This window comes from Dendrobates tinctorius, unplaced genomic scaffold, assembly GCF_039654945.1.
Source record: "Dendrobates tinctorius isolate UK_male_01 unplaced genomic scaffold, ASM3965494v1 ptg000034l, whole genome shotgun sequence".
Taxonomy (NCBI): domain Eukaryota; kingdom Metazoa; phylum Chordata; class Amphibia; order Anura; family Dendrobatidae; genus Dendrobates; species Dendrobates tinctorius.
Genome location: NW_027361702.1, coordinates 23770152 through 23795859, shown reverse-complemented (window position 1 = coordinate 23795859; position 25708 = coordinate 23770152). Strand labels below are relative to the sequence as shown.

General features: G+C 44.9%; 2 protein-coding genes across 8 annotated transcripts in view; one reads left to right on the top strand and one right to left on the bottom strand.

Annotated features, from left to right (window-relative positions):
* RBM18 (RNA binding motif protein 18) overlaps positions 1–8804 on the bottom strand; it is a 43772-nt gene extending 34968 nt beyond the window's left edge. Inside the window, exon 1 of one of the 3 annotated variants that reach the window (XM_073573159.1) lies at positions 8705–8804. The gene's annotated coding sequence lies outside the window, so the exon portion shown is untranslated. Of the gene's footprint in view, positions 1–8299; positions 8435–8493; positions 8632–8704 lie in introns of those variants that run through there. The other 2 variants (XM_073573158.1, XM_073573160.1) reach the window with 2 other exon arrangements.
* The window catches only part of MRRF (mitochondrial ribosome recycling factor), a 115931-nt gene continuing 98371 nt past the window's right edge, over positions 8149–25708 (top strand). For 2 of the 5 annotated variants that reach the window (XM_073573157.1, XM_073573153.1), the window contains exons 1-4: positions 8502–8635; positions 12681–12853; positions 15367–15522; positions 20417–20535. In XM_073573157.1, the coding sequence (XP_073429258.1) occupies positions 12700–12853; positions 15367–15522; positions 20417–20535 (429 nt within the window). In that variant the 5' untranslated portion in view covers positions 8502–8635; positions 12681–12699. Of the gene's footprint in view, positions 8325–8501; positions 8750–12680; positions 12854–15366; positions 15523–20416; positions 20536–25708 lie in introns of those variants that run through there. The other 3 variants (XM_073573156.1, XM_073573155.1, XM_073573154.1) reach the window with 3 other exon arrangements.

Genomic DNA, 25708 nt, shown 5'->3' with positions numbered 1-25708 from the left:
CACCCTTGGGGGTAAAGGGGTTAACAGAAATAAACACTTGAAATAGATCACTCTGTTTGTAATGACTCTTTATAATAAAGGAGTTTCACTTTTTGTATTGAAGAACTGAAATAAATTAACATTTTGATGATACTCTAATTTTGTAAGAAGCACCTGTATATCTACAAGGGCATCATCAGGACCCAGACACACAAGTGCAATGTATATCTGCGGTTGCATTTTCAGGACCCAAATACACGAGTTTAATGTATATCTGTGGAGGTCTCATCAGGACGCAGACACACAAGTACAATGAATGTACATTCAGTTCATGCACTGTACATACAAGAATACATATACAGTATGTTTATACCAAGTTTTTGCCCACAAACAATATTCATCACCTATCCACAAGGTAGGTGATAAGTGAATGATCACTGGAGCCTTCACAATCATAAGAATGGCTGCCCTGTGACTCTTGAATAGTGAAGTGGTGGTCATGCATGTGCACTATCCCTATTTTTAGAGTCTTTGGGATCAGAAAAAGGGAATTAGACCTACCGGTAATTCTGTTTCCTGTAGTCCCTCAGGACAGCACCATGGAGGACGTCCTTCCTTGCCCTATAGTGGGACAGGTTCAGAGAGAGGTAAAAAGGCCCCTCCCACCTCCACCCTCCAGTGTTTTTTCAAAGTACCACCGAGGATGGATGGAAATGGTCTAAACGCGCCCTTACAAACGCGTATGTAAGACCCTTTAGCAGCTCCATCCCAATCTCGAGCCACGATGACCTGATGGATGAACAATCTGCCGATCGATCCCATGCAGGCCTAAATACAAACATAAGTGAGGGAACTAAGGGTGCTGCCTGAGGGACTACAGGAAACAGAATTACCGGTAGGTCCAATTCCCTTTTTCCCTTACGTCCCTCCGGACAGCACCATGGAGAATACCAAAGCAAAGGTCTCAGGGTGGGTACAGAAGCCCCAGGATCAAAGTTCTAGGTAAGAACCAGGCTAGATATAGAAATTATCTATAAGATGAGAAGAAAAATAGATATCGAAAGTGATCTACAAAGGTAATCACCGTAGTGAGTGTCTGATATATGTCTATAATAGCCAATTTCAGCATGAATGTGGCAAACAAGATCTGCAGTGGAACAACCTGTTGCACCCCAATACCACTAATGAACCGCAGTGATTTACAGTTATTGTGATAGATACTTATGAACACTGCAGTCACAGAAATAGGTTTAAAACCTTATTGCCCAGCAAAAGGTATGGTGATAACCACAGCCATAATACAAAGGGGACTGTACAGACCATTAATTCGCTGTATGTGCTTATCACACAGGATAGTTCCTTCGTCGGTCCTCCTGGGCTCGGCTTAAACCTTGGCTAGAGACCAGCTTACCATACTACAAGGAAACCTGCAGGCCAGAGACCCTTCACCGCTGGAAGATCAGAGCAATAACAGTACATGGAAAATAGCGGAGCATTGAGACGTATGTACCCTACTCATCCAGGAGATCATGTGTATTCTGAATCCTTTACATGTCTAAACCTCAAGAAAGGGATGGATATTATTTAAGACTAAGGAAATACTCCATCTGGCAGGTAACTACTCCTGCCACTACCAACATTGGCTTTTCATTAGAAGCATTGAAAGGGAAATGTGGATCCTCACCCCTGTTTTACTGATGTTAGACACGGGGAGTCTGGACTTTGGAACTGAGGAGAGTAAGTGTGTGCTTCTATACAAGTCATTAGCCCAGACACTGTAAATGTGTCAACTTATTCATATGTTATATCCTAAAAGGCAATCTTCTTAGAGATAATTATACCCCTGACTGCTATGGTGGGAGGAACCAAACTCTATAACTAGAGGGAGGTAGGTTTCCTCCCATCGCAGAGGGGATTGACTACTGCGAGGCAGAGGGACTATGGGTTCTCAACTGCGAGAGTCATGGATACAGCTTCTTTACCTTAGGAGCCATGACTCCTGTAAGAGCAGCGAGTATGGGATCCTCTTCCACCTGACGGAGAGCTGCTGAACCGCCACCAGGTACAAAAAGTAGTGATGCCACCCCTGGTAAACATAATACAATGGATTTATGGGACAAGAATCTGCCTACTGGGTGTCTATCAAGGAAACTAGTCCGACTGCTCTATGTGGAGTCGGGAAGAATTGTTTTCTTCCACCTTATGGGATTTTCTGCACCCAGAACATGTCCACTTAAAGGATGAACCCCAGAGACGTATGTCCCCCTTTAAAAGCTAACTATGAAGGGGCCCTGCCTTTAGCACCCAAGACAGTAACTCATTTGAGAGTTTTGTTTCAAATAGAAGAAATGCTAAGTTACTAGGTCAATTCAAGCATAACTATTCGTCTGGCTAAGTCCAGTTGCCAAGAATGAAGCAACAGAAACTGGGTCTGGGTCCCGAAACACGAAGACCAGAGTTGGGACCTGAGACAAAATGTGAAGTAGTAGGCCGACCATACAAGGTGCGGCCCACAAAAAGGCACAAGTCAGAAGGTCTAAGCCAGAGGCCCACAGCCAGAGGCTCAAAGCCACAGCACCCAAGGTACTATGAAGCACAGGAGGTATTAAGACCCACAAATGACCCCGAGTCGCAGGGGTACCCAAGCCTTATGACGCCATATGACGCACATAAGCCTTATGCTGTACAGAAGCGCTATGATGCAATATGATGTGCCAAGACACTATGGGGCGCTATGAAGCAATATGATGCACAGAGCCACTATGAAGGCTTATGATGCAATATGATGCACCAAGGGACTATGAGGCTATATGATGCAGTATGATACACAGACACTATAAAGCGCTATGATGCAATACGATGCACAAAGGCACTATGAAGCCACATAGTGGAACACGCTGCATAGAGGCCCTATGAAGCCCCATGATGCAGTATGATGAACAGAGGCACCATGAAGCCCCCTGATGCGATATGATGAACAGAGGCACTATGCAGCCCCATGATGCATGCAGTCTGATGCACAAGGGAACTATGAAGCCATATGATGTACAAAGGCACTATGAAGCCATATGATGAAGTATGATGTACCAAGGTACTATGAAGCCATATGATGCACAGAGGTACTATGAAGCACAATGATGCCATATGAAGCACAATGATGCCATATGAAGCACAATGATGGCATATGAAGCACAATGATGCCAAATGATGCAGTATGGTGCACGGCGGCCGTATGGCGCAGGCGGCAGTATATCGTGTACGGCGGCCATATCTCGTGCCCAGCGGCCATATCTCGTGCCCAGCGGCCATATCTCGTGCCCAGCGGCCATATCTCGTGCACAGTGGCAATATATCGCGCACAGTGGCAATATATCGCGCACAGCGGCAATATCTCGTGCCCAGCGGCAATATCTCATGCCCAGCGGCAATATCTCATGCCCAGCGGCAATATCCTGCACAGCGGCGATATGATGTTCAGCGGCGATACGATGCACAGAGACCAAACGATACCCCTATGATGTAATATGATGCACAGACTACGGCCCTGCTTGAAGGTGCCAAACGAGAGACCAGGCCCCCAGTTACCTCCAAGAGAGCAATCAGAGATCCTGATAAACCTCCGCTCTGAATAGTATAACTCAATTGTCAGATCGGCTCCACCTGAAGGAGATAATTAATGAGCCGCAGGTAGAGAGCAGTCTCCCTGGAGACCATGTGCTGCATTCCACCATGTGTCCAGCCATAAGGCTCTGTGCAGACATGGGCTGCAACTAACTGAGGTCCCACTATGAGATGTAGCTTGGACAAATGGCCTTACTATAGCCTAGAGGTCCAAGGCCTAGCTGCTTATATGTGAAGACACATCTCAGCACATGAGGCTCTAGGCCCAGCTTTGGCACCAAGGCATGAGGTTAGTATCAACCCAGAGGCCAGGCCCTGAACACAACATTCTAGCGTGCACTCACCTGTGCTAGCTCCACACCTGCTAGAAAGACAGGGGGAGCTGGTAACTCCGAGAGCCTACCATGGAGGGAAGTGGCGTTCGGTCAGGAATGTTGTATTACTGCCAGAGATTTCCTCTCCTGTGCCCCACGAGATCCAAGAAACTAGGCTGTTGCCTATCTCGTTCTGCACTTCCGCGTTCTGCCGTGGAACGCACGCCGACCTTATGCTGACATTACCGGAGGTGCGCTGGCCTTCTCTACCGCATGTTTTCCGGAAGTAGCGATGTTTTGCCGGCCGACGTCCGAGCCGAGAGCCTCCCACCGGGAGCAGCGGCTCAACCCAGGAGCACGTCCGCTCGACTGGTCTTTGGGGCAGAGGGACTCCCCACCGGGGAGTGTCAGCCCTGGGCCCCTTGACAGGGGGAAGGATTGGACGCGCCGCACGATCCCCCTGAGCCCATCATGCAGGCTGGCTGCTGGCTGAGGAACTTCTCCAAGAGGTGTCAGCCACGGTCCGCTTGACAGGGGGGAAGAGAGGGCTGAGACCCCCAATCCCATCTGGTACAGCGAATGACGGCTGAGGGACCTCTCCCAGAGAGGAATCAGCCACGGACTGCCTGCCAGGGGAATGGAAAGCCATAAACGTCCACAGGCTATCTTCACTCTAAGAGCAACCTCTCATACAGCCGTCCCCTGCTGGGACAGGAAAAACACTGGAGGGTGGAGGGTGGAGGGGCCTTTTAACCTCTCTCTGATCCTGTCCCACTATAGGGCAAGGAAGGACGTCCTCCATGGTGCTGTCCGCAGGGACATAAGGGAAAAGTAATTTACTTACATAATCGCAGTACATATAGGATTTGGTGCATTTTTTTAAGCTGTGACATCGCATGCTGTGATTGGTGGGTCCTGTCTATCAGCTGTGTATAAAGTTGTTACCTGTCACTGTAATCCTGCCTCTGAGGATAAGAAAACTGCTGTAAATGCTTCCCTGAAAGGACAGGGTGTATAAAAAAAGACCCCAGTGGCTGCTGTGAAAATGACAAAACTCTGTTGTTTTGAAATAAAGATTGTGATATGAAAAAAAAAAAATGAAAAACACAGCCAAAATGTTTTAAATATCCATGTAACCCAAAAACGTGATATAAACAAGATGTTTTCTGACAATTCATTCCCTTTGATGAATAGGCGCCGATCTGCAATGGCAATGGCCCCTAACCAAAGTGGTGGCACTGTGCTCTTCCGTTCTTTCTTTGGCTCTAGCCACTGCCATAGCCGACTGCTTCTGGTGGGGGTGTCGGACCCCAACTGATCCGATATGGGTGACCTATTCCATAGATCGTTCATCAATGTCATTGTAGTGAAGAAACCTCCTTAAGAAAAACAAATATGTACTAATCCACAATCTCGTATCCCTACGGCATGTCCACCAAATGTGGGGCATGTCCTCTAAGGTGGACCATCTTCTAAAGAACAGCATTGACTACTTGAGTAGGCATAAGGTGGCATCTGGTAAGAACATTTTAGGATAGTCTCAATCATAAAAGGGTCACATAGGTTGAAAAAAGAACGAGGTCCATCAAATTCCCTATGAAACAAAAGGACCAAAAATGAGACCATTAGGAGCCTCACAGTTGAGATCCCAATTTTGATTAACATTTGGCGAAATGGGGCAGAGATCAGACAGGAGCAACTATCGATATAAAGCCGCGGGGGTCTATAAATGTGTTTACATGGAGTGAGTATAAGAAGCTGGGGTAATGTGACAAAGCCAGAGGCATCTGCAAACTTCAAAAAGGAGCGTAAATTAAAATGATCCAGTGAAAAAAAAAATAATTTATGCCATGGAGGCATGGTGAGAGGATTTTGGATCTTAATAGCAATAGCCACTGTCCAAGTTAAGGCAGGAGGATTCACCACGGCAGTGAAACATTCAAGTTACTATTAGAAAATCTTGCCTTGGTAAGAAGTTAATGCAGCACTGCAAAAGATCAAAAATAAATGGAGCTCCCACTTTATGTCGCCCATGTTAAACACACACAGGCCATCATAGTGGATGTGGATAAAGCCTCTGACGCGTTTTAAACCAATTGTGGTTCTTATAGCAAATTGAAGTTGGTTCAAAACGCGTGGGCAGGTCTCTTCCATAGATGAGCACTATAATCGCCTGTGTTTCACATGGGTAAAATAAAGTGGGAGCTTCAATTGTTTTATGAGAACTGCCTTCCTATTAAACATTTCACCTGCAACAGGTCTCAAAATTGACTCCTTAACATGACGCACCCAAACTATTGATTTTGGAGCTGTATTATGATTCAGAGGCCAAGGAGCTGATCATTAGGATTTTATTTTTTATAGATATGTTTGCATTCCCCTATCTCAGAGAGAGTCTAGCGTAAAGTAAGGATAGAGAAAATTCTTCACTCCATCCAACTCTCTCAGGGAATGACGAATGCTGGAGCAGGTCATGTGTCGCCCATATGGGAGAGGAGAGGGATAAAGGATGACGTTCTGCAAAGAGGAGAGCTAATACATTTGCAGGACTCTGGTCTAGCAGTCCATAGATGCTGGATGGAAGCCCCGAGAACCTCCTCCTACTTGCTGCCATCTCCAGATCCTCTTTTGATTAACTGATCTAGTGTGATGTCATTCTTGCGGCTTGACGCACATACCACATTGTACCAAGCTGGTTTTTCAAAAGAGGAGCCGAGGATACTGGCAGGTAGGAGGCATGTCACAGGACTCCTGTTTAGCAACCCTAGGCACAGGATCCTGCAAATGTATTCTCTCATCTCTAATTCTAGAACTAGGAAAAAATGTAGTACGGTCAAGGGCCAATTGTGAAATCTCGGTGGTTTCATTTGGTATTCGGTGAGGTTTGGCAACCTTAGACCTCCTTTAGGTTTGGATCTTAAAAGGGTCCAGCTTATGGCACACAAATAGCAGAAAGGAAGAAGAACAGGAAGACACTTAAAAGTTTAAATCTTAGGTAATGGGAACAATTTTAATACATGGACTTTGCCCAGCCAAGATGTACGATACCTTCCCCAGTCCTCCAGCGACTACCTGCGAGGTCCGAGAAGGAAGGGATAGCTACATTAGCTTCAAAAAAAGAAGCGTAACAGCGAGCAGAACTCCCAAATCATCCAGATGATTTGGAGAAGGATTGGTGAACCAACAGACCTAAGGGCGACCCAAAAGGTTGTCAAAATGTCCAGCAAATTGGGATACCATCTGTAAAGAGGTAATGATGTTGAGTTTTTCACTGATAAACCTAACCGAGCTCCTAAGTTCGTCAGAAGTCTGTCTGGAAGAGACCTTAGTCCTGCCATACTATGATTCCCAAAACCGGATTCAGATGTAGGGTCAATTTTTGGACTAAAAGTTTAACATTTATGTTGAAGAGGAAGAGTCAGGATGGCCGAGTGGTCTAAGAGCCTCAGTCTCCACTGGAGGCGTGGGTTCAGATCCCACTTCTGACATCAGCAAGACCCATCTACTGTTCTGAGACTTCTGGCCAGAAGTGGTCTTTATGGGAGCATTGTGGCCAAAAACCATACAAGGCCAAGTGACTCAACCATAAGTGAAAACAAAAGAGCCAGGGTGCAGAAAAATGGCAGCAGGTGACATGGACCAATGAGTCAAAATGGAAAATATTTGGCTGTAACAGAAGGCAGCTTGGTTGCCCAACGGCTGGAAAGGGGCACAATAATGAGGGTCTGCAGGAGCAGTGAAGCGCGTTGGAGGGCCATTGTAAGCCATATTTATCCATCAGACCCCCAATTTGCTCCAAATTTATTTTGCAGCCAAACAAAAATTCCAAACATCCAACCGAAGTCCTGGGCGTGATGACCCGGCCCCCGCAGAGCCCTGATCTCACATCAGCCAGTCTGTCTGGGATCACAGGAAGAGATACAAGGATTTGTATAAACCCAATATACAGAAGATCTGGGGTCAGTTCTCCAAGATGTTTGTAACATCCTCTCTGATGAATTCCTTCAAGAAATGAGTGCAAGTACCAAGAAGTGATGAAGGCAAAGTGCGGTCACCAAATACTGGTTTTACATTTCTCTTTTCACTTAGCAGTTTGTTAATAATAAGCATTGACCCCGTCTATAAAGAAAGCTCCCACTCTCCAGCCTGGTTTCCCCCCTCTGCCTAGTCACCTCCTGCCTGGTCCCCCCCGAAGCCTTATTTCCCCTGCCTCTTCTGCGCAGACTCCGGCTCTGACTGCTCGGCGCCCGCTGGCACTAGTGACAGATGTTGTGGTGTGCGGGCGCCCCCTGCTGGTCAGTCAAGCAGAACTACACGTTATTACCGGAGCACTGCCTTACACCGGGGTAACTGTTCGTTGTGTAATTCCATCACATTCCTATCACCTAGCACAGCTCGGAGGTCCTCACGGTAAGAGCAGTTTCCATATTCCCCATCACGGCCCCCGTTACAGGCAATGTCACAGACTTGTCCCCGGCACCGTACTGTCCGGGGAGAGAACACTACGCCGTAGCGGCTTCCCGTTCTCCCGTTACATACAAGCCCCTAGCTAGAATCTCTGTATCGGTCCCATATTTACCCGGAAACGTCCGCTCGGCCCCAGGCTCCCGATCATCCTACCAGGCGAACTCCTGTGACGGCACCAAGCGGCGACACTACTCGCTCCCGGCGCGAGGTGATGACGTCAGAGCTCCAGAGAGACCCCAGCCAGGCGCTGAGAGGTGAAGTACGGGGGGCAGGAAGGGTCAGCAGGGCTCTGCAGGGGGTCTGCCCGGCTTCTTGTCACTAACCTCCAGCACAGGACGCCGCTTCCTCCGCCACTGACACCCCGGCAGGTCATGTGGTTTCCGTATACTTGGAGATGACACATTCCTCACGGCTCTGCTGATACATTTGTTGTCAGAATGATCTGATCCAATGTATCTGGCGCCTTCCAGAATTTGCATTGATTGGAAATAATATTGTCCTTTTCTAGATCTGGATGTCGTGAGTGGCTTCACTGGGGGGGGTCCGACCCTTTACGGATGGGTCGTGAGTCCGACCATTTACGGATGGGTCGTGGGTCCGACCCTTTACGGATGGGTCGTGGGTCCGACCCCTTACGGATGGGTCGTGGGTCCGACCCCTTACGGATGGGTCGTGGGTCCGACCCCTTACGGATGGGTCGTGGGTCCGACCCTTTACGGATGGGTCGTGGGTCCGACCCCTTACGGATGGGTCGTGGGTCCGACCCCTTACGGATGGGTCGTGGGTCCGACCCCTTACGGATGGGTCGTGGGTCCGACCCCTTACGGATGGGTCTTGGGTCCGACCCCTTACGGATGGGTCGTGGGTCCGACCCCTTACGGATGGGTCGTGGGTCCGACCCCTTACGGATGGGTCGTGGGTCCGACCCCTTACGGATGGGTCGTGGGTCCGACCCCTTACGGATGGGTCGTGGGTCCGACCCCTTACGGATGGGTCGTGGGTCCGACCCCTTACGGATGGGTCGTTGGTCCCACCCTTTACAGATGGGTCATCCGTCCGACCCTTTACAGATGGATCATCGGTCCGACCCTTTACAGATGGATCATCGGTCCGACCCTTTACGGATGGGTCACCGGTCCGACCCTTTAAGGATGGGTTACCGGTCCGACCCTTTAAGGATGGGTTACCGGTCCGACCCTTTACGGATGTGTCGTGGGACCGACCGTTTCCAAAAGGGGTCATGGGTCCGACCCTTTACGGACGGGTCGCGTGTCCGACCCTTTACGGACGGGTCGCGTGTCCGACCCTTTACGGACGGGTCGCGTGTCCGACCCTTTACGGACGGGTCGCGGGTCCGACCCTTTACGGACGGGTCGCGGGTCCGACCCTTTACGGACGGGTCGCGGGTCCGACCCTTTAAAGGGAATCTGTAATCTCCTGGGACGTATATAACCTATTAATATGGGCATACATGTGATGGGACTAATTTAACATATCTACCTGTATGCCCATAGCTGCCATCTTGTTGTTCAAAAATAACGTCTTTCATTTCTTTATGCTAATGATTTCTTCCAGACTCCGGGGCATATGGTGTCTTGAAGAAATCCCTGCCTCCTGTCTTCATTATCTTACCACCCCCCTCCCATCAGGGTAGGTGCCCTGTGACATGTACTGGCGGCTCCTGAATCCCGCACCTGCACCCTGCAATAGTGTGATTATACGTAGCTATTCCGCCTTCTATGGACATTGTCTTCAGCGGTCTTGGTGATAAGGGGCTCTCCCCACCATGCATACATGGGACAGGGGCATCAGAAGCTGTACGGTTCCTAACTATGCAGGGAGGAAGAAAGTGGAGACAGCATATTATTGCCATGCACTTCGGAGGTCATTGCAACGGAAGCAGCAGTGACTCACCGATGTCTGCACAGAAGAAGGCTGATGCCAGTGCCCAGAGTGGGGCGGAATAGGTATTGTATAATCACTATTGCAGGGCGCAGGTGCGAGATTCTGGAGCCACCAGGACACGTCACAGGGCACCGACGCTGATGGGAGGGGAGTCAGACAGGTACGACTAGTCTATCATTTCTATCACCTGTATGTCCATATTAATGGGTTATATACGTCCTGGGAGTGACAAATTTCCCTTAAGGATGGGTCATCGGTCCCGCCCTTGAAGGATGGGTCAACTTTCAGCAGGGCATCACCAGAGTCCCCTGCAGAGAACTGAACAGAGGGTTTTTATCAGAACGTCTCTCACTCCCAAGGCATATATAATGGTCTCATCGCTGCTGGGGTGGGGGGCACCTCTCACGTCATGTAATGGCCGGGTGCTAAGCCAAGTTCTCAAAGGGGTCCCAGCAGACCCTGGGTGCTTTTTCTGGTGGCCTTGTGGAGTGGGAGCCATAGAATGTGGCTAGGAGGTGATCTTAGAAGCTCCAGAGGCTTCGTGCCGCAGTAAAAGCCTGGGAGGATGCCCAGCTAGATACCAGAATAACTGTGACATTGCACTGGTATCCCACGGACAAATTAAATGGGTATCCTGGCTGCAGTTTTTTGTTTAAAAAAGCAAAGCTTTCTTTATGCCCCCCCTTCCCAGGTCCAGCGTTGAGTCTCCATCGCTGCCCCCCGATGTCTGGCATTGTCTGTAGCGCTAACTTGACATCGACAGCACTGCAGCAAGTGAGCTCAAATTGGTAATAATCGGACACAACTGAGAAGATATATTAAGATACACTACTGTTATATAAATTGCGTAGATACAAATATAAATTACAAACTAATAAAAAATTAATTGTGCACCAATTACAATCTTAATCATAACACAGATGTGCTTGATTGAGTGGCAGACCATTCGGTTGACAATATAAAACAAACCACTGTGTTGGATACTTATTAATAGAAGAACAGGGATGGCTCGATATAAAAAAAGGTCTTTATTTCAATCAATTGGCAAACACAAACAATGTGCAAAACAAAGAAAAAAGTTCCTATATGGCACACCAATTCATTAAAAATCAATTGCAAATATGCATGGGGACTGCCGAATCATTCACATAAATATTTAAATTTCTAATGTAATATATGTATGCAATGTATATAATACTATACCAAAAAAATAAAAATAGTAAAATTTATAAAAATATAAATAAAATATTGTGAGCAGTACAGTGGTTTCAATGCCCCAATCTATCACAAAAATTTCTAAAGTGAACCAATATAATATAAAATTTTAATATTGATAAAGTCTATATGAAAGACTATTTAATATATATGAATAAGCAAGTGCAAATCTATACAATGAATTATGGAAAGTGTGAATATCTTATATATTAAAAAACAAAAGTGCATGACTATGTAGCTCCACTGTGAAATGTGATAGAAAAGCAACTGCGCCAAAATTAATATAAATATGTATTACCTATCAGTGGTATAGTGACAGTCCCAATATGGTGGTGCCAGGCAAGTGAGGTCAGCGGCTCTGCCCGAGATAGTGGGACGAGCTGCTGCGCTCATTGGATGAAGATCTGTGGACGTGACGTCAGCGCCGCAGACAGTATCAGACTCGGGGTGATGCTGTGTCTTAAAGAATTGCCGTGTTTTCTTTTAATCCTTCACAACCCCTTTAAGTTGTTCAACATCCTCATTTATTGGCCACATTATAGAACAGTTACCTGGAGCGTCTCATGCTTTGGAGGACCTGTCCTGTATTACACAGATTGTATGGCTGTGCGCTGTGTAGTCATTTCTTCAATTTCCCCGTGATGGGAGAGTAGGGAAATTGAACACTTGCTGTCAGTTTTTCCATCATTTTGTGTCTGCACACTAGGAGTCCATATAGGAGAGGCATATACGACAAGTAGTGATTATCTAAACTGGGACACCCCTTTAAAAATGTAAAGATTTTGATCATATAATCCTGACTGAGGAATGTTGAATCCACTGATTGTAAGAGATCCTCAGATACCAGACCACACTGCGTATATGGGTGTTGGAATCTGCTCAGTTTGTGACTGTCCACCATTTTCTTGTAGTGTTTTGGCTGCTGGTCTTTTTCCCCTGGTGCTGGGTTTGCCTTTGGTCAGGTGATTGTATCACTCTTTATTAATCTCCACCTGTCTCCCATTCCTTTCTGGACAACAGTTTTAATCCGCTTGAGTTCTGGCTTTATTTGCGGGGGGAAGGGGGTCTTCTGGACCCTGTGGTCTTCAGTATTGTAGTCACTTTAGTTATTTGTCAGTTTGGCTAGATCGTGGGAACACTTTCTATGCTGACCTAAAGTTGCACTTTTCTGTTCTGCAGGTGAAGCAGCAATTTAGCGATGGCATTAAAGTGTATGGGAAGGCTCCGTCCTATATTGCATCAGCTGAGGAATACCGCCGCACCGTGCACATGGAAGACCGCGCTGGTTGTCCCACAGCAAGATCAGCACATGACTCTGCTCAGCAGACATTTTGCTACAAAAACCAATAAAGGTATCTGTAATTCTATGTATACTGGTATACACAGTCATGGTTGAACGTGTTGACACCCTTGAAAATGAAGTGTTTTTCCCAGAAAATTATTGTAATTCCACATGTTTTGTTATGCTGATGTTTATTTCCTTTGTGTGTATTGGAACAACACAAAAAGCAAAGATTAAAAAAGGAAAATTGGACATAAATTCACACAAAAACCCCAAATGGGCCAGACAAAATTGTGGGTAAACAACTTTGTTTCACGCATGTGATGCTTGGTCAAACTCACCTGTGGCAAGTAACAGGCATGGGCAATATGAAAATAACACCTGAAATCCGATAAAAAGGGGAGAAGCTGACTCAATCTTTGCATTGTGTGTGCCTCAATGAACATGGAGAACAGAAAGAGAAGAGAACTGTCTGAGGACTTGAGAACCAAAATGATTGAAAAATATCAACAATCTCAAGGTTACCAGTCCATCTCCAGAGATCTTGGTGTTCCACGATGTGCAACATAGTCTAGAATTTGATGTTCAGCTAACTGAGTGACCTTAGCAGTGTTTACACCCTATATTAGAGTTACCTCCAGCCATCGGTTTATCACTTATCCTTTGGATAGATGATAACTTATTTTTATTTGGCAATGCCTTTAATGTCAAAAACGTATCTTTTGCATTTTTACTTTAGGATCTGCTTTGTGTCCGTTTTTTAGAACAGAAGAGAAAGTTTTGCACTTTGAGCTTTCTTCCCGTCTAAAAATGTAGCCATAACGGAACCCAGACGGTAGATGGATCCCATAATAATTATGGGATAATCAATGGGATCCCACAGCTTCCGTTTCCATCAGTTGTACAGTGGATCCTTTTTTTGACCTTTATTCCGTTTCTGTTCCTAAAGACGGAACATACAAACGGAATGTCAAGATGCAGGCATGAACACACCCTTAGGGTTAGGATCCTTTTGCGGCAGCAGGGGGCACTTTTTAGGCTAATCACCCAGGTATGTAATATTTTGAATACATTTGGCAAGTCTGGCATCACTGGAATGAAATTTGTCTTCACACTGTCCACAAATTGTAATCACATGTTTCCAGTCATTTTCTAATCTATAGGAAACTCCTGGGATGCACGCAGTACATGAAGGTTGTGGGAAGGGTAGAGGAACATCAGGGACTTTTTATCCTACTTTTATTTAGCTATATGCCATATTTTTCAAATTATAAGACTCCTTTTTTTCCCCCAAAATTTGAGGATAAAATGGTGGTGCGTCTTATAATCCGAATTGGAGCTGTGGTGGAGCTTACTGGCTATGGTGGAGCAGGGGGTTCAGGGTCGCTGCTGCCGGGAGCTTCTGGCGGCGGCAAAGGCAGGAGTTGGGCGATGGCTGCAGGCTCCAGGCTGGTACAATGAGGTGTCTGGCGGTGCGGGGCCCCCTCCGACATTTTGTGAAAGCCCGGAAACTCGCACTTTCCATACTCTTTTATTCGGTAGACTCTAGGAAAGTGGCCGCGGGAGGCGGTGAATGCGTAAATTGTGACCGCTGCGCTCTGTAAACGACTTTCGACTAACCTCTGCACTAATCCATACCTCCCACTCACGACTCCAAGACTTCTCCCGTGCTGCTCCTATCCTCTGGAATGCTCTACCCCAAGAAATCAGGACTATCCACAATTTGCATAGTTTCAGGTGCTCCCTCAAAACACATTTGTTCAGAGCGGCCTATCACGTTCACTAATCAGTCATTCTATGTGTAAGTGTGCATGTATAACCCATTCACTATCTCTGTCCATCCCTCACTCCCTCAAGGTGGCTGGACCTTCATTGTAAATACATCACTGTAAATACACACCTTGTATCTCCCCCACCTCATTGTAGATTGTAAGCTCTCACGAGCAGGGTCGTCTTATTTTGCTTTAATGATTGTATTGTTAACGTTGTTACTTATGACTTGTGTTTTGAAACTGTTAAACGGTAAAGTGCTGCGGAATATGTTGGCACTATATAAATAAAGATTACTATTATTATTATTATTATTAGATCTTGGCACAGAGATCTCCTGAGATCTCAATTGTGCATGCGCCACCTCCGTCTGCCATTTTCTGAGAGTCCACCGCATTAGAAAGTATGTAAGATGCAGGGCTCCAGTCTTTCAGAAAATGGTGACGGAGCCGCCGCGCCACTCAACACCTCATTGTACATGGCCTGCAGCCATCGCCCAACTCCTGCCGCCGCTGAACACCTTGTCCTACCAACCTCAAGCCTGCAGCATCTCCTGCCTCCTTCAGCAGCGACCCGCCACCTGAGACCCCGCTACACCACTGCTGCCCCCCAAGTAAGCTGCCACAAAAGCAGATTATAACATACACCATTTTATTTAAAAGAAACCTTTTTTTTCCTATTTTACTCCCCAAAATTGGGGGTGCCTAATATTAACTGGTGCGTCTAATAATCTGCAAAATATGGTACTTTCCTTTTTTGGGTATTGGACTTTTTTTTTTTTTTACTTTGTGCAGTTTATTTTTGTGTCCTTAGGAAAAAATAAAGGCCATACACCGTCCCGGGTGAATATTAATATGTCTTTAGTTGAAGACATTATCAACTTAAAAGATGTGGAACAAGATATGAAAAATGCCATTGACTGTCTTAAGGAAGACTTCAACAAAAATCTCTCAATCAGGACATCTCCCGGTGAGTGCTTGCCAGTACCAGCGCTATATACAGGATGTTTTTACAGCCCCTTTTCTAATCAAATAAAAATCAAATCAATCGAGGGAATGTCACCTGCCGTGGTTAAGTGTATGGTAAGTTGTCTGAGTCCGGATATTTTCCATTATTCTTCTGTCCTTGTGCCCGGGGTGCCGCATGACCCCCCTAAAAGCTTGGAGGTCATTGTGCATTTGCAAAATTTTGCACTATGATTCACTTAAAAATTTTGCAACATTTCACACCATTTTTGCTTAGCTGTGACTAAGTGGGCAGAACTGGGATGTGACAGGGCGTAGCGTTTTCCCCCTGCTCGTCAATTTGATGACGAGCAGCAGCATTCCTTATGTCACGAATCTATTACCGAGGGGCACACGGTGGCACATGCCACGTCATAATTGGCCTGAGGAGTGCATCTCTTAATGAATCAGACTTGACAAACGTCACTGCACCCCCTTATAAAAATGGGCGTAAAAGTCACTCCCTTTGTCCATCCGGCCTGGTTACAGCCTTCCACAGTTCTTTCTTTCAGTGTATAATGATCTGAGAGCTATCACACCCTGTCAGATTTGGAAGCTCTGAAGACCATTAACTTCTATCTTAGGCCATGTTCACATATTTAATAATTGGTCAGTATTTTACATCTGTATTTGTTGGAAAAATCTACATAAATGGAGTGTGAGGCACACTGTCTTTAAGGAAGTATATTTCTTACATTTACGTCACGTAGAAAAACATAAAATCATACCTATAATGTGACCACCTAAAAATACTACAAACCAGTGTGTGTTGACATCATCTACAGACAAAACAGGCACAAAAGTATGGAAAAAGTGTATAAAAGTCAACAATATTGAAAACGGATGCTTAAAACAATTCCAAAATGATAAATATTAGATTAAAGTATCTAAAATTGAAATATATATAAAAATATTGAAATTGAGCTCCCCGACACAAAAAGAGGACTTAGAAATCCTCCAAAAAGTTTTCAAAAACCACCAGAAAAAAGGCAGAGATGCTTACCTGCCCAGGCCTCCACACAAATGCACTGGTGCAGTGGACCCGATTAAAGATCGCGACACCACAGGTGCAGCAATACAGATGAGACAACCACTCTCAGTCTACCAGTCCATGGAGGGAGTGGTTGTTTGGCATATTAGTGCACAAAAGATAATAATCTGTATGTGGCGTTATTCACATACAGGTAATGCAGAGCATCTGACTTACAGCCTATTAGTGACGCCCATACTCTTAGATCATCCCGTGTGAACAGACGCCACAGTTTATAGAGCCATCTGGGCCCAACTGCACCCTGCAAAAATAAATAAAGTGCAAAAAACACATATAAATATATGCCAAGCAACCACCCCCTCCATGGATTGGTAGGTTGTGAATGATTGACTCATCGGTATCGCTGCACCTGTGTTGTTGCCTTCTTTAATCGGGTCAACTGCACCCTAATAGTGCATTTGTTTGGAGGCCTGGGCAGGTCAGCATCTCTGCCTTTTTTTCTGGTGTTTTTTTTATAAAAATATTGAAGTTTAAGCGGTAGGAGAAGATGTCAAATATACAGGTGGATGTATACGTTATGTGATAATCGTGGGAATAGTGGATGAGGGCAGGTATATCTCGCCCAGATACCTTTCCTATGTGGCCTAGTCTGGTCAGTATCTCACCTGGTTACTAATGAATAATGGGAGGCAGATATAAAAGAATGCCAGGTGGTTGTGTCAGTGTCTCAGCCTGTGGACGCAGAGAGTCTGTCTGTGTAATAGACACACGTGAGTGAGAGCAGTGCCCACTGCAACTGTGGTTTGGCTGGACGGCAGAAGCCCGCCAGTTGGTAGTTAGGTTGTACTTTGTTTAGTTTGTTTTATGTTTTATTTTCCTTTATGCATTGCTTTCATCTTTAATAAATCTGACCCAGTGTCAGTTATACCCGGACCCCGGCTGTGCGCCTGAGTGTCATGCTAAACGCACGAGACCTTTGACCCCAGCAAAGGCGATCCCGGAGTGTTTTATCACAGTCAAAACAAGTAAAAATGCTCAGTTGCATTTATAGAAAACCTCAGCCGTCCAAGAAAACACACTCAACATGCATTTCGCACCTAGCTTCTTCAGGTGGTTTTCTATGTCATCATTGGGAACAGTGATATAAGGAGGCAACACCCAATACCCGATTCCCACGCACCACAGAAGCATGTTACTCTCTTAATGATCCATTTTTATTTTTTCTTGTTTGAAGACCGCTGCTGTAGTTTATCTAAACAGTTTGGAGTCCACGGATGTACCCTGCTGCACTCTGTATATGTAGCTCTGTGGTAGTGGCATGATGGCTGTTGCCTTACAGGGCATTACCCTGGAGTTCCTTTGTGTGAGGTTTGATAATAGCCACCTGTCTAGGAAACTTCAGGACTCGTTGCTGATACTTTCAGCATTGCGTGTGGACTTACCTGAGGACGAAATAAAATCATTGCTCTTCCAGATGAGTCCATACTCATATGCTGCTCCAAAATCATGCCTGGAATCATTTCTGGAGTCCATGTAGATGTTTGCTCTCCTACCTTCTACCATTATACACGCTGCTGCAAATGCCTTCAGCTTCCCTCGTGTGTCGAACAGGAGGGTGGGAATGTTTCCTGTATCAACGCACCTTCCAAAGTGGTCACCGTATCTCCTGACCATGGACTCCCTTCATGGTGGTACCTAATAGTACCATCTGCAAAAAGCTCTAAATCAGCATTAAAAATTGGGGTTCAGCAACATTCTCAATTTCTTTAACCATTTGTTCCAAACAATCATGAACGTCATCAGGACCAGGAAGAGTTGTGTGGAATAGAACCCTCCTCTATTTCCATTCCTTTCTTCATAAATAATCTATTGTGCCTCTTTTTTGCTTTTCATAGTTTCATTTTTTCCTGCTCTGTCCATTTCTCTGTCCCTTCTTTTGGATTCATCTACCTTATTTCTACTATGTTCAGTTCTGTGCAGAAAAGCCAGTTCTCCATAACTGCTTCTTTCTCTCCGGAGCATGGAGCAAAGATCACTGCCAGAGACCATAACAATTAGGTAAATTGTCAGGAGAGGCAGCTCAATGGAGTAAGAGTGCAGAGCGCACCAGAAACGCGTAAGTGGTCTAATATTCGGCTTACAGATGCATATAGAGTTATTTTATCAAGGATTTGTTAGAGATACTTCTTATTTTGTTGGTCTAGCAACAGAAGGATGTTTTATTTCCTTAGTTACATAGGTTGAAAAAAAGACCCCGGTCCATCAAGTTCAACCTTTCTCCACCAATTGTACATTTTGTCACTAATTTAACTATAACCCACAATGTTATGTGTACCGAGGAAATCATCCAGTCCTTGTATAAATACTCTTATAGTGTCGGCCATTACTACCTCCTGTGGTCGGCATTTCACAGTCTGACTGCTCTTTAACTGTAAAGAACCCTTTCCTCCTATTTATTGCCTTTCTTCCACCTGTAATGAGTGCCCCCTGGTCCTTAGTATGGTCCTTGGAAGGAATAACTCCTGTGCCGTCCTCTATACTGACCACACATATATTTATACATGTAAATGAGATCTCCTCTGAGGCGTCTTTTTCTAAGATTAACAAGCCCAACTTTTCCAACCTCGTATCGTATGAACGGCCTCCATCCCTTGTAATATATGAGAGGCCTCAATCCCATGTAATACATGGGAGGCCTCCATCCCGTGTAATATATGAGAGGTCTCCATCCTGGGTAATATATGAGAGGCCTTCATCCCGTGTAATAATCTAGTTGCCTCCTCTGAACTGACTTAACTTCTGAATATCTTTTTCAAAATGTGGAGCCCAAAAGTGGATCCCGTATACTAAATGTGGCCTCACCAGTAAAGATGGGTGAGCCCAAACAGTAAAGTTCGGCGTCCGTACCAAACACCTACTGTTCGGGCATAGACACCGAACACGGACTTCACCGGGATTTACAGCGGAGGAGCCGGCTAATGAATACTCCTATCCGCCGCTCCTCCTCTCACTCTTATTAACGGTAGGAGGTGTCGGATGATGGGATCAGTGGTCCCATCAGCTGACACCAGTGCCCGGAGGTAAACTGTATACCTCCGATCACAGCTGAACACTCACTGTCTTTTGACAGCGGAACCGTGGCTCTCTGACCGGCGGGTATGATTTCACCACCGATCACAAGTGGTGTTTGCCGCGCTACCATGCACATTACAGCACAGCAAACTGGATGTTCAGGCAGCCGAACCCAAACAGTAGCACGGTCTTCCTGTGTTACCTAGCTATTGTGAATGGTGGTTCCTGTGTTATCTACTGTATATAGAGGTGTTATCAGGCTCACAATCTATGTGCCTTTCTGACAGTTTGTGAAAATCAGACTGCAATTAGATGTCATATGGGTACTGCCCAATTTTTTCACTAAACCATTGACTTGCATTTCCGTTTTTGATCCGACTTACGGACCAATAATTGGACATGTCTCCACGATTTTCTACTTATCTCTCAGTCTGCCAAAAATCATGGACATGTGAGTGGCCCCATAGACTATCATATTTACGATTGCTATCCATGAAAGGCATTTGTACGTGAAAATCGGACGTCTAAATGAGCCCTAAGGCTCGGGCCAAGAAATGTGCAGCCAAACAGGGATTGTCAGTTCTCGGCATCCCAAAGCTACAACGTCAGACATTACAACAAATGAAGAGATCCTGAAGACCTTCATTTTTCACTTATGGAGGAATTATTTTGTGTTTACCGGGGCAGGAATGAGATAAAACTGCATAGTGAAGATCCAACCACTGTTTATAGAGGAGACATATCTTCATACATAACTGGACCTTGTATATTATTTTGTTGTTAATCATATTTTTAGGTGCATTTGATCATATAATTGTCAAAACAAAAGATGGAAAATTCCCCTTAAGCCATTTAGGACAAATCACCCTCAAGTCTCCCCGGCTATTTGTAATCAACATGGCGAGTTTTCCAGAGGTAAGTCACATTGTAATCTTAATGAAACCTAATATTACTGTAACTTTGAGTTATCACATGTGCACCAACACAGGATTGGGGTATGTTCACATAAAGTTTTGGTGCGCATTCTGCATTGAAACCTGTGTATAAAATTGCATAAAAAATGTCTCCCAATGTTTTTAATAGGTAATCTGTGTTGCCGCTTATACAGCTGCTGATTTGTTTTCTACAGAGTGCAAAGCCAGTGTAAGGAGACTTATAGGCCATGCAATAAACCCTTAGAAAATTAAATATGTAAATATCCTCTTCAGATAGGAAGGGGGACAGGAGCTCTAGTGCCTGGATTGGCTTCTTATCCTAATTCTTCTGGCAGGGCCCTTTAGAGGGTCAGTATTGACTTTTAGGATCGCTACTTCCCATAGTTGGCACTGGAGTTCAAGTCCTCTTCCTCTCTGAAGCGATTTGCGTAAGGATTCATGATGGCATAAATCTGACACATTTTGAGCCCTCTTGTCTGTTCTTAGGGTACATTTACCCTGGCCAGTTTTAAGCCAGTGTGAACAGGTCACCAATCACCTGACGAAAGAGCAAAGTACTTGTTCAACAAGTAATAAAGGGGTTGTCCGATCTAGAATGAAAAGTCTGCAGTCACTCTGTGTGACTGCAGACTTGTGAATCTTCCCAGCGCACGCACTGCAAGGATTCACCGATGTGTATGCTCCGTGAATGGCAGTCATGTTTGCGATATGGATACTCTTGGCCAGAACCTGTCTAATGGGCACCACGTCGCTCAATATAAGAGTGAGGCCGCGGCCACTAGACTGGTCCTGGCTGGACGTATGCATATAGCAAACTTGACCGCCGTTCCTGGCTCAGTATTGAGCGAGGCGACGCCCACTAGACGGGTTCTAGCCGGGTGTATGCATATCATATACTTGATTGCCGTTCCCGACACAGACACCGGCGAATCCTCTTGTCGCACAGTGACATACACCTAATGACTGAAGACTCCTGTTCAAGACTGGACAACCCCTTTACGGTTGCATGTTGGCTAGGGTAAATTCACCAATAGGGTGAGTAGGGTGCATTTACTCTGTAAGTGAACAAATATTCCTAAGAATGCTTGTTTCGTGATAACCTTTCGGTGTAAACAGGCTGACGATCACCCAGCATTGTGCTCATTTGTCAATTTTAACAATGACCCAAAAGATCATTGTGCTCACCAGTGCATCATCCTGAGTACACAGGACTCGTGTTGCCAAGAACATTGGCAACCTATGAGAACTAAACACTTCACTTCAGTGCACATCTGAAGCGCCATCTGTCTAGGTACATCAGATATTACATGACCAGCGACCCACAAACAATGCCAGCCGGTGGTCTCATCATATCACACATAGGTCAAATACTAGTGAACAACGTTTGCTATCAGTTCTACTAATTGATCTCATTAGTTATGCGCTGTGGATAAGTACATATGAGCACAAAGCTCATTAGGCCTAAAAACAATAAGAAAGATGTCACAAATTGAAAAGTATAAAGAAATAGAAAGGAACCCATTGATCTAATAATGCAAACTTTTATTTTATATTTTTTAGCCCACACGTGTCTTATAAAATGCATTCTTTAGACTTTCCTGTACAGAATTTTGTGGTGATAATCGCTGCCTCTTACGGACCCTCTATCTGTTGACCACTCGGATGAGAGATATCACCATTCTGCACATATTGGCATTGTGCTCACACTGCAGACATGTTGCATTTATTCAGACTAATGGTGTCAGCTTGGATTAATTGCGTTTGGCTCTAACGAAATCACTTACAAAGACAACTTAATTGGAATGGGGTTTATGGAATGACATGGTGTGTGAAATAGTACTGTACTTAATATTTTTCCATTATACTGTATATGCATGATTACTCCTTATTTAGTGACATCTCCCTCAAGTGTAAGATCAATGAAAGACTGAGACCTTATTGTAGGAGATAGTGAATTTGATGCACATACAATTAGAATTAAAGAAGTTGTCCACTACTTTAACATCGATGACCTATCCTTAGGATAGGACATTGATGTCTGATCGGTGGGGATGCGACATCCGAGAGCCCGATCAATCAGCTATTTTCTGAGCCGGCGGCGGCCAGAAGAGCTCAGTTACGGAGATTCTCCATCTACTGATAGTGGCCGCGGCTAGGTCCTGCACATCCGCCACATGTGCTATTAATAGGGGGCTGATGTGAAGTAACCGGCCACAGCCACTATCGATGGACGGAGGAGCTCCGTAATTGAGCACTTCCATCTGCCGCCGGCACCGTAAGTAGCTGATCAACGGGAGTGCCGGTTGCCGCACCCCCACCAATCAGACATTGATGAGCTATCCTGATATCCTGAGGATACGTCATTCATTGTTAAAGTAGTGGACAACCTCTTTAAGATGTGCCTTGTAGTCTAAAGAGGAGGTCATCTATGTAGCGACTGTACCACACCAAATAGTTAAAAAATGTGTTAGGAGTATCATACAGAATTTTTTTTCCCAAAATGTCATGTACACATTGGTTAAAGATATAGATGCTCCAGATTTTGGTGTTAATATTCCCCATGGTGGTCATAACCTAGGTTGGCTCAATTCTGCTTCAGCATGTATGGAAATTTGTCCTCTTTTCTACATCCAACTTGTGAAACGCCCTCCTCCCGGGATGCTCTTATACATTTTAAAACAGCTAAATGCACATTTTTCCAATTCAAACCCATGTTAGTTATATTCCTTGCTGACAATTACAAAAGCTTTAAGAAAAAACCCTCTGTGCTATTTGGAGAAATTTTGAAATTTTACTTCATCAGGAACTGATTAAATGTTTAAAGGAAGGAGTAAAAATAGTCCTAATGTTCATCATGTGACTCGTGTTATATTCGGTATATATTGGTATATTTAGGCTCCTAACTTGTTGCCATGCCTCCCATTAAAGACATGAATAAATATAGTAGCAACAATAGCTAATACTAGAGAACACAGAAAAAGGATTCAGAAGTATCTAGATCAGGGGTCTTAAACTCAATTTACCCGGGGGCCGCTGGAGGTAGAATCTGGGTGAGGCTGGGCCGCATCAGATTTTCCACAAGAAAAGCTCTTACAAAAACATTCCAATGTTATCAAATGTCTTTATTTTTTCATCTTATTTTGTGTTAAAAAATAAAAATAAATTAACAAAATCATAAGAAAAAAATAAATCAATCAGTAATAAATAAATAAAATGAAAATGATAATATCATAATAATAATAATAATCTTTATTTTTATATAGCGCTAACAAATTCCGCAGCGCTTTACAGTTTGCACACATCATCGTCACTGTCCCCGATGGGGCTCACAATCTAAATTCCCTATCAGTATGTCTTTGGAATGTGGGAGGAAACCGGAGTGCCCGGAGGAAACCCACGCAAACATGGGGAGAACATATAAACTCCTTGCAGATGTTGTCCTTGGTGGGATTCGAACCCAGGACCCCAGCGCTGCAAGGCTGCAGCGCTAACCACTGAGCCACCGTGCCGCCCACATATCATAATACACACTTAACATTATGGCTGGTCCATACAACCAGGGCAACTGTTATCACCCACCTTTCGTGTCTCCCTTTTTTCCTCATAGATTGTAAGCTTGCGAGCAGGGCCCCCATTCCTCTTGGTATCTGTTATGATCTATGTGATTATTGTTATGCTGTAATGTCTATTGTCTGTACAAGTCCCCTCTGAAATGTAAAGTGCTGCGGAATATGTCGGCGCTATAGAAATAAAATTTAATATTATTATTATTACAGCAGATATAGAAGACTGAAGAAACCACATAGAGTTGCTGAGTAGAGAAATGTAATTATTATTATTCAGATGTCTGTATTAACAGTTCTTTAACATTTAACTTTCTGAACATGAATGGAACATTGAACATAAACTGTTTTGAACATGGCTTCTTGCTGCTAGAGATCTGGCAGCACTTACTCTCGAATAGCCGAGCCACATTTGGCTTAAGGGAAGAAGCAGTTGAGACCCTCAGTAGGGCTTGAAGATGCTCATCAGTAAGTCTGGACCTGTATTTGGACTTATTTAAGTTCAAGGTAGATAAGAGCTTTTCGCACAAGTATGTGCTCCCAAAAAGACACATGGTCCGCTTGAACATTCGGGAAAGCTCAGGGAAGCTGGGGGGCAATTCTCTCAAAAATTGTCCGAGCTTGTCTGCTTTTCCATTCACCTCCCTGAACTTGGCTTTGAGTTCAGAGTTGCACTGCAGGTCAGTGAGCTCCATTTGAAGCACAGGAGGGGCATCTTAAAGGAGAAGGGGTCCGCAAAATTTGAAATGTGGCTCTGTGCGTCTTGAAGTCTGCAAATCTGTGATCAAATTCCTTCTGTAGCTTCAAAATGACATCCATATATTCCTCACCACTGAATGGTGTGCCTGTTTCCATGAGTGCCTTGCATGATGGGAAATGGCAAAGCTTTGTCTGAGAAAGCTGGGCTTTCCATAACATAAGTTTTGTAGAGAATGCTCTCACGTCATAGGCAGCACTGACAAGTTGCCCCTGGCCTTGTAACTTCTTGTTCAGTACATTAAGCTCATGTGTGATATCAACAATAAAAGCTAAGTCCATGAGCCATTTTGGATCACTGAGCACAGGAACGGCAGCCCCATCTTTCTCCATGAAGGCTTTCACTTCCGCTCTCAACTCAAAAAATCTCTTCAATATGTTTCCCCTGCTGAGCCAATGTACCTTGGTAAAGTAGAGCACATCCCCATATTCTGACTCCATTTCCTCTTAAAAAAGCATGAAACCTTCTGTGGTTTAAGCCCCTGGATCTGATTTGGTTAATGCATTTCACAACGAAAGACATCACATTGTCAAACTTCAGGCATTTGCTGCAAACGGCCTGCTGATGGATAATGCATTGCCGAGCAATGACCTCCTCCACACCTTCCTCTTCCAGTTTCTTTTTAACAAGTGCCACCAGTCCTTTTTTCCTCCCTGTCATTGATGGCGCTCCGTCAGTTGTTATTCCAACAGACCTCCTCCAAGCTAAACCGGCATTCTCAATGACATCACACAGCTGGTGAAATATCTCCTGAGCGGTGGTCTGGCCATGCATTGGAATCACTGTGAGCAACTCCTCTATGACTTCAAAATTGTCATCAACACCACGGACAT